The sequence below is a fragment of the Oxyura jamaicensis genome, chromosome 27 (assembly GCF_011077185.1).
Source record: "Oxyura jamaicensis isolate SHBP4307 breed ruddy duck chromosome 27, BPBGC_Ojam_1.0, whole genome shotgun sequence".
Lineage (NCBI taxonomy): Eukaryota > Metazoa > Chordata > Aves > Anseriformes > Anatidae > Oxyura > Oxyura jamaicensis.
Window position 1 is genome coordinate 4,183,796 of NC_048919.1, and position 12,181 is coordinate 4,195,976.

The 12,181-nt window shown below is 47.4% G+C and overlaps 1 protein-coding gene across 5 annotated transcripts in view; it reads left to right on the forward strand.

Annotated features, from left to right (window-relative positions):
* Positions 1-12,181, forward strand: part of ACLY (ATP citrate lyase) — a 43,834-nt gene that overhangs the window by 16,668 nt on the left and 14,985 nt on the right. For 2 of the 5 annotated variants that reach the window (XM_035347552.1, XM_035347555.1), the window contains 6 exons: positions 5,223-5,392; positions 7,009-7,131; positions 8,215-8,277; positions 8,956-9,146; positions 10,087-10,166; positions 10,694-10,824. In XM_035347552.1, the coding sequence (XP_035203443.1) occupies positions 5,234-5,392; positions 7,009-7,131; positions 8,215-8,277; positions 8,956-9,146; positions 10,087-10,166; positions 10,694-10,824 (747 nt within the window). In that variant the 5' untranslated portion in view covers positions 5,223-5,233. Of the gene's footprint in view, positions 1-212; positions 338-953; positions 957-1,106; positions 1,119-2,073; positions 2,077-3,523; positions 3,529-5,222; positions 5,393-7,008; positions 7,132-8,214; positions 8,278-8,955; positions 9,147-10,086; positions 10,167-10,693; positions 10,825-12,181 lie in introns of those variants that run through there. The other 3 variants (XM_035347553.1, XM_035347554.1, XM_035347551.1) reach the window with 3 other exon arrangements.

Here is a 12,181-nt window from a genome sequence, read left to right on the forward strand (position 1 = left end):
CTTCTCTCATCAAGATGCTAGAGAGATTTAGCTGAAGAATAAACTTGCTTTGCATATTTGACAAGTGATGTTTTGAGGGAGTAAGTGCCCCTGAGGGCTTGAGCTGTGATCTAATCCACTTTGCTTCCTTGCTAGTGAAGGCTGAAGACCAGCTTTTTTTTTTTAATTTGTTATTTTTACGTCATTTATGGATGATTTTTGTAAAGGTCTCTGTTGCAGAGAAGCTGTTTGTTTTAGAGCCTCGGTAAACGAACAGCAATCATTCGTGGAAACCACCGACGCTTCCCACGAATACCTTGCTCTTACACCAGTGATCTGCTCGTCAAACCAAGACGAGGTGCGCGGCGTCTGCCCAGCAGAGCTCTTGTCCTCTGCTTAAGGGCAGCATCCTTCAAACACAGGAGCGGTTTTGGTGACTTGGGCTGACTTCAGGACTGGCCCTGCCAGTGCTACAGGACTTGTAAAAAAAAGAGCAGCAAATTGTCGCAGGGAGCCCAGAGAGGCGTTATCGGGTAGAGATCATTAATTTTATCTGCCTCTGAAATCCCGTGCAGCAGCAGATACGTGCTAAAAGCAGACTGGAAGTGGCATTTTGTGCTACTGACATGAATCTACTGTGAATAAATCTGTGGCATTTGCAAGATTTAAGGCCTAAAGTCGTAAGAAAATTGCAGTTTGGCTCTAATGAATGAATCATGAAGAGAGCAATGTCTTGGGAGTGAATCAGTGGAAGAAAACATTTCCCATTTGTATTTAGTATGGAGAAAGGGATCTTCCGTGCCCCCAACGTGTTTTTTTTGTTCCAGAGGTGCGCCCGTTACTCCCATCGGCATCGGTCAGTGCTGCAGGTGCTCAGCAGGACTGCGGATAAATCCATCCAGGACAGAGGACGGTCCAAACCCGCCTCGTTCCTGGGGAACTGCGAGGGTTCCCAGCTCTGGGGTGACCTGCAGGCGGTTTTCCTGCTCGGTGCTGGCAGAACAGATGCGAGCGGTTAACGGAGTCTGCTCCAATTACGCCTCTCGGGTTGATGAGGGACCTGCACGAGCACATGCAGCCAGGAACTGCTGATGCCCCATGGATATTTTTTTTTTTTCTGCTGATCTTTTCGCCGAGCGGTTCAGCAGACCGAAGCGTTGTTTCACGCTGCCTGTCCCTGAGAAAGGCTGGGTTGGAGCAGCGGAAAAACGGAGAGAGGGGCATGATTAAGGACTGGCATTGGGAAATGTCTCAGTAAATCGGGGGCAGAACAGCCTCGTTCCTGCTGCTGGTCTCTTGCCACGGGACAGCTAGCGTGACCTGAGGATTCTGTCATTTTTAATCTGTCCTAATAATCCAGGTGTTCTCTCTTTACATAATCTTTGCAATCGCAGGCCTGGGGTAATGAAATAAGGAAAGGAACTGGAGGAGCAGCAGAACATGGCACAGAGGAGCCCAGTAACGTGCTGGGCTTCGTGGGAATCCGGTGTACTCGGTGTCCCTTAGGATTAAGCAATCCAGTATATGTCACTGTTGTTGCAACTGGCTTTTTTTCCTTTTTTTTACAGGACTTTTAATAAGACCTGAGGGCTGTGCTAGGTCACTGGGTCCAGTTTCCTACATTTGCAGACAATTGCATCGTGGTCGTTGGCTTAGCCAGCACCAGCTTTGGGTTGTTCTCATTTGTAAATGTGTATTGGAGATCTTGCAGCATTATTCAGGGACTCCACGTCACCTTGGGGAAATGCAAAATACATTTTTTTTTCTTTTTCCTTGAATGTTAAGAAATACTTTTACCGCTTTTACCACTTTTTCTGCTTTTACTGCAGTGAAATGTGGTACTTCTTGCCTGACACTGGCCTTTAGCATATTGCAGAGCAGGCGGCTGATGTATTTCTAAGGGCCTTCTTGAAAGCAAGGGTATTCCAGTTTGCTACCAGGCAAAATAAATAGCTGCAGGTAATTCGGGAGCAGGATTTGCTCTCAGAAATAGCCCCGCTTTAAAGTGAAAATTGTCATGGAAAGTTTTGAGTGCTAGGGTACGGATGACTGAGCGTAATGTGTGTGCAGCTGTGAAGGTAAGGTAGCAGAGAGGGGGTTGAGGGAATTGAATCTGTTTGTGCGTGTTTGCAGAATAAGGTGTGTTTTACAGCTCTGCCAACCACCAGCCCGACCTACAGCCGCTTTTATGGCTTTGAAACGTCTCTTTCCGCAGCTAGCCTGCGGCCGACCATGGAAAGCTGGAAGCCTTCGGTCAGAGAAGCCGTTATATTCTCCTTGGCAATGCTTTGCTGATGCTCGGACGGCGCCTCTTAATTAAGAGAAAAGCTGTCTCAGAGCGGTACGGTGAAAGTGACCCGCTGTTACCAGAGGACGGACGCGGTCCGGTTCTGCAAATGAGCTTGCTGCTGTTGTTACCCTGATGTAGCAAACTCAGGCTGGTTTCTAGTGGTTCAACCATTCCGTCCTGCAGCTTCCTTACTCCTGAAGGGTCGGCAGTTGAAGCCACTCTGCTGACGTTCGTGAGCTTTAGTGCAGATTACAGCACAGCTTACGTCCTGCAGCTCTGTGGCGTCTGCGGGGCAAAGATGGGCAGAGAACAGCACTTGGGACCGGACGGGATTCTGTGCAGCAAATTTCTTGCTGCTCCTTAAGCACGGGAGACATCTGCGAGCTCCCTTTGCATGGTCCCGGGGGTCTCGCAGACTGCTTCCCCTTGAGACTGTTAGGTGTTCAGCTTCTGGTTATAACACTTCAATTATGCTTTTTTCTCCCTTTCCATTCAAAATCCTCGTTCTTTAAGAAATCCGCGGTGGTTGAACACTAAGAAGAGGTGAACGTGTGTCCAGCTTCAGCGTCCGTGCTTGGCTTTTGCAGCCCGCCTGCGGAGCTGTGCAGCAGCCCTTCCAGCTCCAACTGTTTCATGCACTGGTACCCAGCACTTCCACCTCACTGACCCCTTCCACCGCGTGCTGCTGGTGTTAGTTACCTGCCAGCAGCACGTAAATCCTTGCTTTGAGATGGCACCGTTACCTCAAAGTAGCCTTTTCTAATTAGGAACATCAGATGGAAGTTGCAGATTGCTCCTAAAGCTCCTGCAGAACGGCTGCTCGTAGCCCCGGGACTTAACAATTCCGTGCCTGCCAATGTTTTTCTCAGACAGCTCTGCTCCCACAACAGCTCCGAGGAGCAGCAGACGTATTTTTAGGAATGGCTGGTAGTCAGCGAGCAGAACCGAAACGCGGCAGCCTCAGCGTAGCATCTGCATGGGCTGCACGGGGCCGAACGGTGGGGCTGGAGGATGTGTGCCTCGCTCTGGGGGACCAGCCAAACCAAATGCGCTTGGTCTCCTTCCTCTCGTTCATCAGAGGTCCCCTCTCCTTAGGCTACGATGTTGACTTCAGCACTAGCGTTGTTTCTAGCTGGCTAAATATTAGGTGAAAGTGTTTGTGGGGGCAAGGAGGGGCTTTGGGTTATTTGGAGAAAGTCGGGGTGCTTAGGAGACGTCGTCTGATGTTGTTTTGAAATGGGGTGAAGTTGGAAGCCGCGGTGCAATTATACAGTTCAGTTCTCTGAAATGCTGGTTTTGAACCAGCATTGCCCTTGCTATAACTTCTCCTTTTCTATTTTAAAACTCGAATTGCATTTGGAAAAAAAACACTAGCAGCAAATTTGATTTGGTTCTTAAGCCTAGTTAAGAGTTTTCCCTAATGGTACTTCATCCAAACTACTCTGTGCCGGAGGCTTATAGAGAGAATGCAACCTGCCTCCTCTTCCTCCTCCTCCTTTTTTTTCCTGCAGAATAAATCCCGTTCTATTTATTTTTTGGGGGGGAAGGGAGAGAGGACAGGAAAGATTTTCTTTTGACTCTGGGGAAAAGGGTCTTTATTTTTAATGACGGCAAGTTATTCCCAGGCACGTCCCGTGCTTGGTTATAGGGTGAATAACCCAGTTGATTACCCAGAGGATGGCACAAGAAATAACCATGGGATCTTTTAACCTTTTTCCTCAGTGGGCCTTAAATACATCATTGATGATGGCACGGGCAATTAAAGCCGGTTTTCACTGACGCCTTCAAATATTTCACTTTCCTGATGGATGGAATTTGGGAAGCTTTTCTCCGGTTGTGCCTTTCTGCTTTGCAGCTCTCCCAGAAACCACCCTGAGATTGCTTTTGTATTTCCTGCCCCGCTGGTTGTGCTTGGGGAACCCTGACACGATCTCCAGCCGCTCAGAATTCAGCACGAGCCGCTGCTCCAGCTCTTCCGTCAGCACTCTGACCCCTTGGAAAAAGGGAAAAACACTTGTCGAGCTCTGAGTGGTCACAAGACCCAGATCTGATGTCCGATGCCTGCAGACAGGTTCCCTGGGATGAAGCGTTCTTTAGAATAACTCTTAACTGCAGTTAAAAATAAAAACCTCTTAGACACGCGTGACTTTGCATCGAAGAAAAATTACAGCTGTGAGATCAGGAATCATTTACTTAGAATGTGCTCTTTGGAAACGAAAATCATCTTCAGGAAAGATGCTTGATTAGGGATTTTTAACTTTTTTCATTTTTTTTTTAACAACAAGAAACTGTCTTGCCTTTAAATTTTCTTTGTGATGTTAGGCATCTTATTTTGTATGGGTGTAAAGCTGCTCTTGGGTCCCCAAAGCAAATGAAACAGTGATGTAAATGCATTCCGCTCTGGGGTTTTGGTAATACTGGTAACGTTTTCTTTTCCCCCTTTTCTAATGGATGGGAGATTGTTAATCTGCCTGCAGTCAAGCTCAGGCTGGAAATGTGGCATGCCGGAAGAAAAGAAGTGGGAGGGAAGGCTTTCTGTTCTGTTGCCTTGTCCCTCCCCAGTGCACAACTGGAAGAAATTGTTGCGCAGATCCCAAAACCAGCCTGGGGTGCTGTGTAAAGCCTGGGCTGCTGTGTGGTTTGGGGGAAGTTATTCCCGCTGAGCGTTCCCACAGATGCGAGGGGATGCTCAGAGCTGCAGGGCTGCAGAGGCACGGTGGTAGCTGGGGCGAGCTGCGAGGATTGCGCCTTTCCCTGCAGCAAGACTGGGCTGAAATAGCGTTCAGAGCAGTTGAATGGAGTAGAGGTTTTAAGCAAGCCGAATAGTTCTTGAGTTTTATAGCTTTATGCCCTATTTGCGTTGTATTTTCACTGAGCGAGGTGGTTGGGAGCTAGCTGTGATAACCGTACTCTCCTCCTGGTCTCCGCTTTAACGAATTGCTTTTCAATCCAGACTAGGTGACCATGTCAGCCAAAGCCATCTCGGAGCAGACGGGGAAGGAGTTCCTGTATAAGTACATCTGCACGTCCTCCGCCATCCAGAACCGCTTCAAGTATGCCCGAGTCACCCCGGACACCGACTGGGCGCGACTCACCCAGGACCACCCTTGGCTCCTGAGCGAGGTAAGGATTGTGCCTCGCCGTCCTGCCGTGCCCAAGCCCCGGACAAATCTCTGCCCTGGCAGGGCTGCGAGCACAGCTGTGCACTCGGGACCTTTGTGAAGGACCAGTCGTTGCTGCTGCTCTGCAATACTTGCGACACTGATGAAGAAACGAGCCTTGTTTCAAGGGTTTCAAGGCTGCCAGAGCACCTTTGAGGGTGTCTGATTATAAAATTAGCTTAAGGAGTTAGTGAAATGCATGAGCAGAAAGATCTGCAAGCGAGAAGCTGTAATGACCACGCAGAAGGTAAACCAGGCTAATTCAGACAAAGGGAGAGTCAAAGGGACATCTGTCCCTGCTTGACAGGGTTTGAACCCCAACTTTCTGAAACCATGGAGTGCTTTTTCCTTGTCTAACTTTGATTTTCAGTTAGGAATTTGTTTAAATTTCCTGTGTCCAAGCAAAATGCCAGGTAAAACTTCATTTTTTTGTTTATCTGCGCAAGACCTTTTATTTTCTTTGTTTCATAACATTGTACTTTCTCTAGGGAGAACACATCCAGAGCTCTTTGTATTTGCTGTCCAATCTGGCTCTTCTCCCGTAGTTAACATAATGAAATTGTTGGCTAGTAGAGGATGAATGTTTCATAGCCCTTTACTTGGTGACTGACAGAGGCCCTGCGCAGGGTAATTAAATGCCCTGCGCTCAGCTGCACGAGCAAGTTCTGAAAAATATCAGCAATCCATCTGAGACTTGCAGAGACCCGAAGGGATCAAGGATCATATTTATCCTTCAAGGCAGGCTCTTGTAACACTAGAAAGCAGCACGCAGTCCGGCAGAAAGATTGCTATCTGCACTGCAATATGTTACGCTCTGGCTCTGTGCTGGAGGTTGCTGAAGTTCCAGGATGCCTTAGCCGTACAGGAAAATGGCTTTTGTTTCTTAGCCAAAATAATAATTGCAAGCTAGAGATGAGTGTGTTACCCAGGAACAGCCTTCCTTAGGTATTTTATAGAGTCGTTGTCAGTTGACTCAAATGTGTGTGGCTCTGGCCCTAGCTGGTCTCGTGTGTAGAGTACACGGTGACGGCAGGAGCTTTCTTTGTAAGCAGCTGACTGCTTGTGGTTGGCCTCCTGCGTCTCGGTTGGTTTTTCCTTATGAGCCTCTGCTCGCAGAGGAATATTAATTTCAGGATGCATCTCACAAAGACCGTTTGGTAAACTGATGGGATACCGAGCGATAACTCAGCATGGACTTTTACAGAAAGGGTTAAACGCCGTCCGAACGGTTGCATTGAAAGCGATTGAAGTTCACAAAAAACACAACAGCAGAACAGACTGTCGCCTCAGTCTCTGCTGACGTACAGCAGAGAGCTCTGAGGAGAAACGAGGCAGCTCTTCTCAAAGTACAGAGGTGGGAGAGGAAAAAAATATATATTTTCAGGCTTGTTGTACCAGGAGATGCATTTGCTTAACAGCTGTAGCACGTTAAGCACCAGCCAGGAGACCACAGGAACTCTGCAGCAATACCTGCCGTAGAGAACTTACTGAAGCTTTCACTTCACCACCTGCAGAGAATCTCTCAACCGAAATCACTTTCTAATTATTCTTTCTTTTAATCCCTCTCGCATGATGTAGCGTTTAGTGGTGAAGCCAGATCAGTTAATCAAGCGACGTGGGAAGCTTGGACTGGTTGGAATTAACTTCACCCTGGATCAGGTGAAGGTTTGGCTCAAACAGCGTTTGGGCCAAGAAACCACGGTGAGTGCCACCTCAGCAAGAAAATCATCACTTTTTCGGTCTGTCTTTTCTGTATACTTGCGGGATAGAAGCTGGTGTGCAAGTATTTCTCTTGCTTATGGTGGTTTAAAAGACATGTTATTCTGATGCCAAAGCAAGTAAGAAACTTGCCCATGTGAACATCCTCTTGGTAAAAGAGCACTGTTACATGACACACCATGTTAACTCGGTGCCCCCTACTACCATCTGCTCTGTAGGACCCATGTAGCAGGAGTTCGGCAGGAATTAGTACAGTTTTGAAGATCCCTTCCACTGGGGAATTGTCAGTTGATAGCTCAAATGTTGTGTCTAGCTGGCATGGCTGCCTCGCTTCAATACCCAAGGCGGATTTAACAAGACAAGTATAAAAGCTGTCCTAAAATTGTCCTCTGATTGTAGCCAGCCAGTGTTTTGGCTGATGAGCGAGTGTTGCTTCAAGTTGTTATTTTAGGTTGGTGCTGTCTTGTAATATTTATTCTTCTGGGAATGCTCCTGCAATGCTAATGATAAAGAAATGCCTGCCACCCCAGCTGCTGTGTTCCAGGAGCTGAGAGCGTTCTGCTGCTTCGATGAAGCTGGTGCCTTGGCCCTGCTGTGATTGATTCGCTGCCGGCTCCGGCATCAAGCTGAGCCAGCGAGGCTTGCCTGAAGGCCATTACAAAACGGCAGGCAACTGCTTCGTGTGCGCCTGCCCGCTGGAAAAATGATGGATGTCGAAATAGCTGTTTAGCACAATGCAACAGACGTGTCTAAAGGAAAGGCTGCGCCAAGGAGTTGTGACCAATGGTGGTGGCGACTTAGCGGTGCCCCCGGGAGCAGGGGTACCGACCGTGGCCGTGTCCTTTGAGCCCAGATACTTGGGTTTTGGGTAGCGGGAAAAACTGCGAGTTCCTGAGACCTCGCTGTAAGGAATAGTCTGGTTCCCCAGGAAGCACAGTAGAGATGTGACTGGGAGGAGTTGATTTTAGAGGAGCGTTAATTCCTGAGGTTTGCCTTGTGCTGTCATAGATGTGGATATTGGACAGGTATTTACTTACTGCTGTCTGTCTTGTTTTCTGCCCACAGATTGCTAATGCTAAGGGAATCCTGAAGAATTTTCTGATCGAACCCTTCGTCCCTCACAAACAGGTTGGTGTATCAATTAACGTGATAAAAAAGCGCTTTTTGATCTTTTCTATCTTGAATGTGGCTTAAACAGGTTGATAGATAATGTCAGAAGCTGGAGCTTGGGAGTGAGCTATTACGCTGACAGTGTCAATGTGTATTGTCAGAGCCGCATGTGGGCGCAGCATTAGTCCCTGCGAAGAGTCATCAGTAATAGCTTGGCTGCTGTCTCTGCTGAGACGAGGTGATATATCACATCAGAGGCACCCATGTGGAAGGGAGAAGGCAGCTCACTGCTCCTTGAATCTGGTGCTCCCAAGTGTGGATAACAAACTGATGTGAGATGTCTCAATTTGTGCTGGTGAAATCGTTTGCGGGAGGGTATAATTACCTAAGATGCAGGTGCTTTCACTGCATGCAGGAAAGGACCTCGGTTGTGTAAAATTGGAATGGTTTTCTCCAGAAATGGAAAGCGTTGTCCCCGATGTGCCTCCCCAGGATGAACCTTTCTGGACCCTGCTGCTCTCTGTCCCCCCAGGCCAGCGCTGCCTGTACAAACCTGAGGAGTGTCTGGGCCACTCCAGCGCTGCTGCTCCTTGCACGGAGGAGTCGCCTCTTCCCTCGTGCTGACACAAGCACCTCTTCTTCGAGGTGCTTGCTGGGTGGGACTTGCTAATGTCTGTGCCCGGGTCTGTGCTGCAGGAGGAAGAGTTCTACGTGTGCATATACGCTGCCCGGGAGGGAGACTATGTCCTCTTCCACCACGAAGGCGGTGTGGATGTGGGAGATGTCGATGCCAAAGCTCAGAAGCTGCTTGTGGCAGTGGATGAAAAGCTCAGTGAAGCAGATGTGAAGAAGCAGCTCCTGCAGTACGCACCAGCAAATAAAAAGGAGTAAGTATGGATGCTGAGTTCCTGTGTGCCTGCCCTGGGCATGGCCAGCCACCCTGAATCTCGTCTACTTATTTCAATGCAACATCCCTTCATGCTGTTTCACCCTAAAGCTTGCTCTCCTCCCCTTCTTGCTGCTCTCAAGAACATGCCACGCATCCTAAATCCAAGTTGTTTGACCTTATCTGAGCCTCTTGCGAAACCAAAAACAAGCGTTCGTGGTGATTTGAGCCTTCACTTGACAGGAGCGCTTCTCAATGTGCTGAAGTCTTGACCTCTGAGATGTCAGAGACGTACTGAATTTCGATCCTTTGTGCCAGCACAGGAGAGCTCCTTTTATTTAGTAGAAATGGCAACAAGATGTGAATCTGGCTGCTAATTCAGAAGCGTACTGTGCCTTGCTCTGTCCCGTCAAGGGAGCTATTCTCTTGATATTCCCAATTTTACTGCAAATTGATCTTTAAATTTTAAGACTTCTGCACCTCCCTTAATTAGCTGCCTATAGCTAGTTATGAGTCATGATTTTTCTATAAGATAACGTACTCACTGAAAGCACTATTTGGCACCGAAAGGCTGAAGAAGCCTCTCACTAATAGTTCACTGCAGACCCTCCCCTGTCCTAGCTAACGAAGCTTAGTCCTGACAAAGATGTGTATCTCTCAGTGAGAGACAGGGATGCGTTTCTGTCTCTGAGATGAAACAGACTGAACATCTACGTGACAGTTCCTCACAACCCTGTTCTCAGCAGAGTTTGGAGGAGTGTAATTAGGATGAGTCATCAAGGTCTTCTTTTCCTTGAGTCGTCATCCAGGCTTCCAGAGAAGATGAATGAGAACGAAATAAATTGATACAAAGTGATTTACCCCTGATATAACCGAAGCAGAGCAGTCTGTACTTTATATTTGCCTGCTTTAACGAGTTTGTGTTTAATTTTTTTTTGCAGTGTCTTGGCTAGCTTCATCTGTGGCCTGTTCAACCTTTATGAAGATCTCTATTTCACATACCTCGAGATCAATCCCTTAGGTAAGTGATGTTTTTGGGAGCATATGTGCAGGACTTCCTGCTCATTTGTTCTAAAATATTGAAACTTGGATTTCAGCCTTCTCCATTTGGTGTAGTTCACAACAATGTTAAGCGGCACGTCCAAAAGTACAGAAGTGGATGGGATTTGTCTTGGAGCTGTTAGCTGAATGAATACAAAATGGGGGCTGCTTGGAGGCAATGTTCTCTGTTATCTAATTTCCTGGTGCAGGCAAAAGAAATCTATTGAAAGGGATGTGAAGGCAGAACTGAAGCACATAAGTACTGCTCTGTTGCAGTATAAGACAGCACCTGAGCTGGAGCCTGGTCCGTGGCTATGGTCACAAGCTAATTCTTAAGGGAACTCTGTGGGTTTGGTAAATAGAACTAAATGACCAATGTGGAAAATTGGGAACAAAGGGGATCTAGCTTTTGTAAGATGAAATTTGGGATGAATTTGGGATGAATTTTTGAGTAAATCTGTAATGTGTACAAACCACAGCTAACCCTGATATATTTTTTTAATGCAGTGGTGACCAAAGATGGTGTCTACATCCTTGACTTGGCTGCGAAGATTGATGCAACTGCTGACTACATCTGCAAAGTGAAATGGGGGGATGTGGAGTTTCCCCCTCCCTTCGGCAGGGAAGCCTACCCAGAGGCAAGTTAAAATGTGCCATGGCCCAAATCCTTCCCTTGTGGACTACAAGATTAATTCCCCATTGTATGTCCGTGGCAGTGAGGTTTTCTTCTCCTGTAGGTTTTTCTTGCTTTGTTTCATGTACCTTGGCATTGCTATCCATAAGGACAGAGCTCCTGCAAACCTGTGCTGACATCGTTGGAGTACTCAGACTTTCCACAACAGCACTCTGAACTGCAATTGCTTTCCATGTTTGCCAGGATGTTATTTCATTTTCTGTTCATTTTCCTTTTTAAAAGGAGGTTTGCATTTAACTTCATTTATGTGCCGAAGCTCTGTGCTTGTGCAGTATTCCTTTATGTGGTGCTCGCTTGCGTTGCTCCCCCAGCAGCATCACTTTTGGTGGAACACTTTTCTGGCAGCCTCCTTGGGGCTGATGCTCCTGCAGTGTTCCAGTTACAGGTCATGACAGCAGAGCTGTGTGCAAAATACGTGAGTGGGAATCCAGAGAGAATATTACTGCATCTCACACCAAAGTAAAAAGTTGAGATGTTAATCCACCCGTTTGCCTGAAAAGTGATGACCACAGAGGCCTGCAGGCAAGCTTTGTTTATTTTAATGCCCATTCCCTCGCAGAATTTCCTGGGTCTGCACAGCCAGTTGTATGAACACTGCTTCATACTCAGCTTCCCAGCAGCTTCAGAGACTGTTGGACCTAGAGCTCCCTCCTTCATTATTCTGCTGCTTGCTTCAGGTTCTGCTGCCTCCGAAAGAATTTCTCTCCTGACTTTTTCATTTCAGTAATTATAATTATGCTTCAGCTGGAAAAGGTTTTTGTAACATGGCCAGGAAATCCATTTAGCCATTTCTCTCCACGTAGCTTGCTGGATGCCAATACTTAACTCAATTTGCTCTTAAATGGATTAGTTGAGTTTTTGTCTCTCTGAATCATCCCTCTGCAAGTCACTGTGAACGTTGTGATGTCGGTGTCTTTGAGAATTTTAATGAACTCCCAGTAAAGTGCTTCACGACAGGCAAGCACGCTGTGATACAGGAACACCACGTTGAGCCAAATTACATCTCTGGGTGATTACATTCTTAGCTGCAGCACAGCCAAAGAACGTAGCCTTGGGTGTGTTGATTTTAAACTTCCTCTGGTCGCAGTCTGCAGACAAGGTCAGAGCAAGACTTCTCAGTTCAGAGGCGCTTGATACTGTGACGGTGATACACTGAACCGTAAAACCTGGGAGCTGCTAAGGGCTGGCTGAGCCGTGGAGGAAAAGACCACTGCTCTGCCACGCCAAAGGCTGATGACATGGAAATGGCAGTGCCGTGCGGCATAGTGAAACACGCAGCAATCAGATCCATTTCCAGAGTT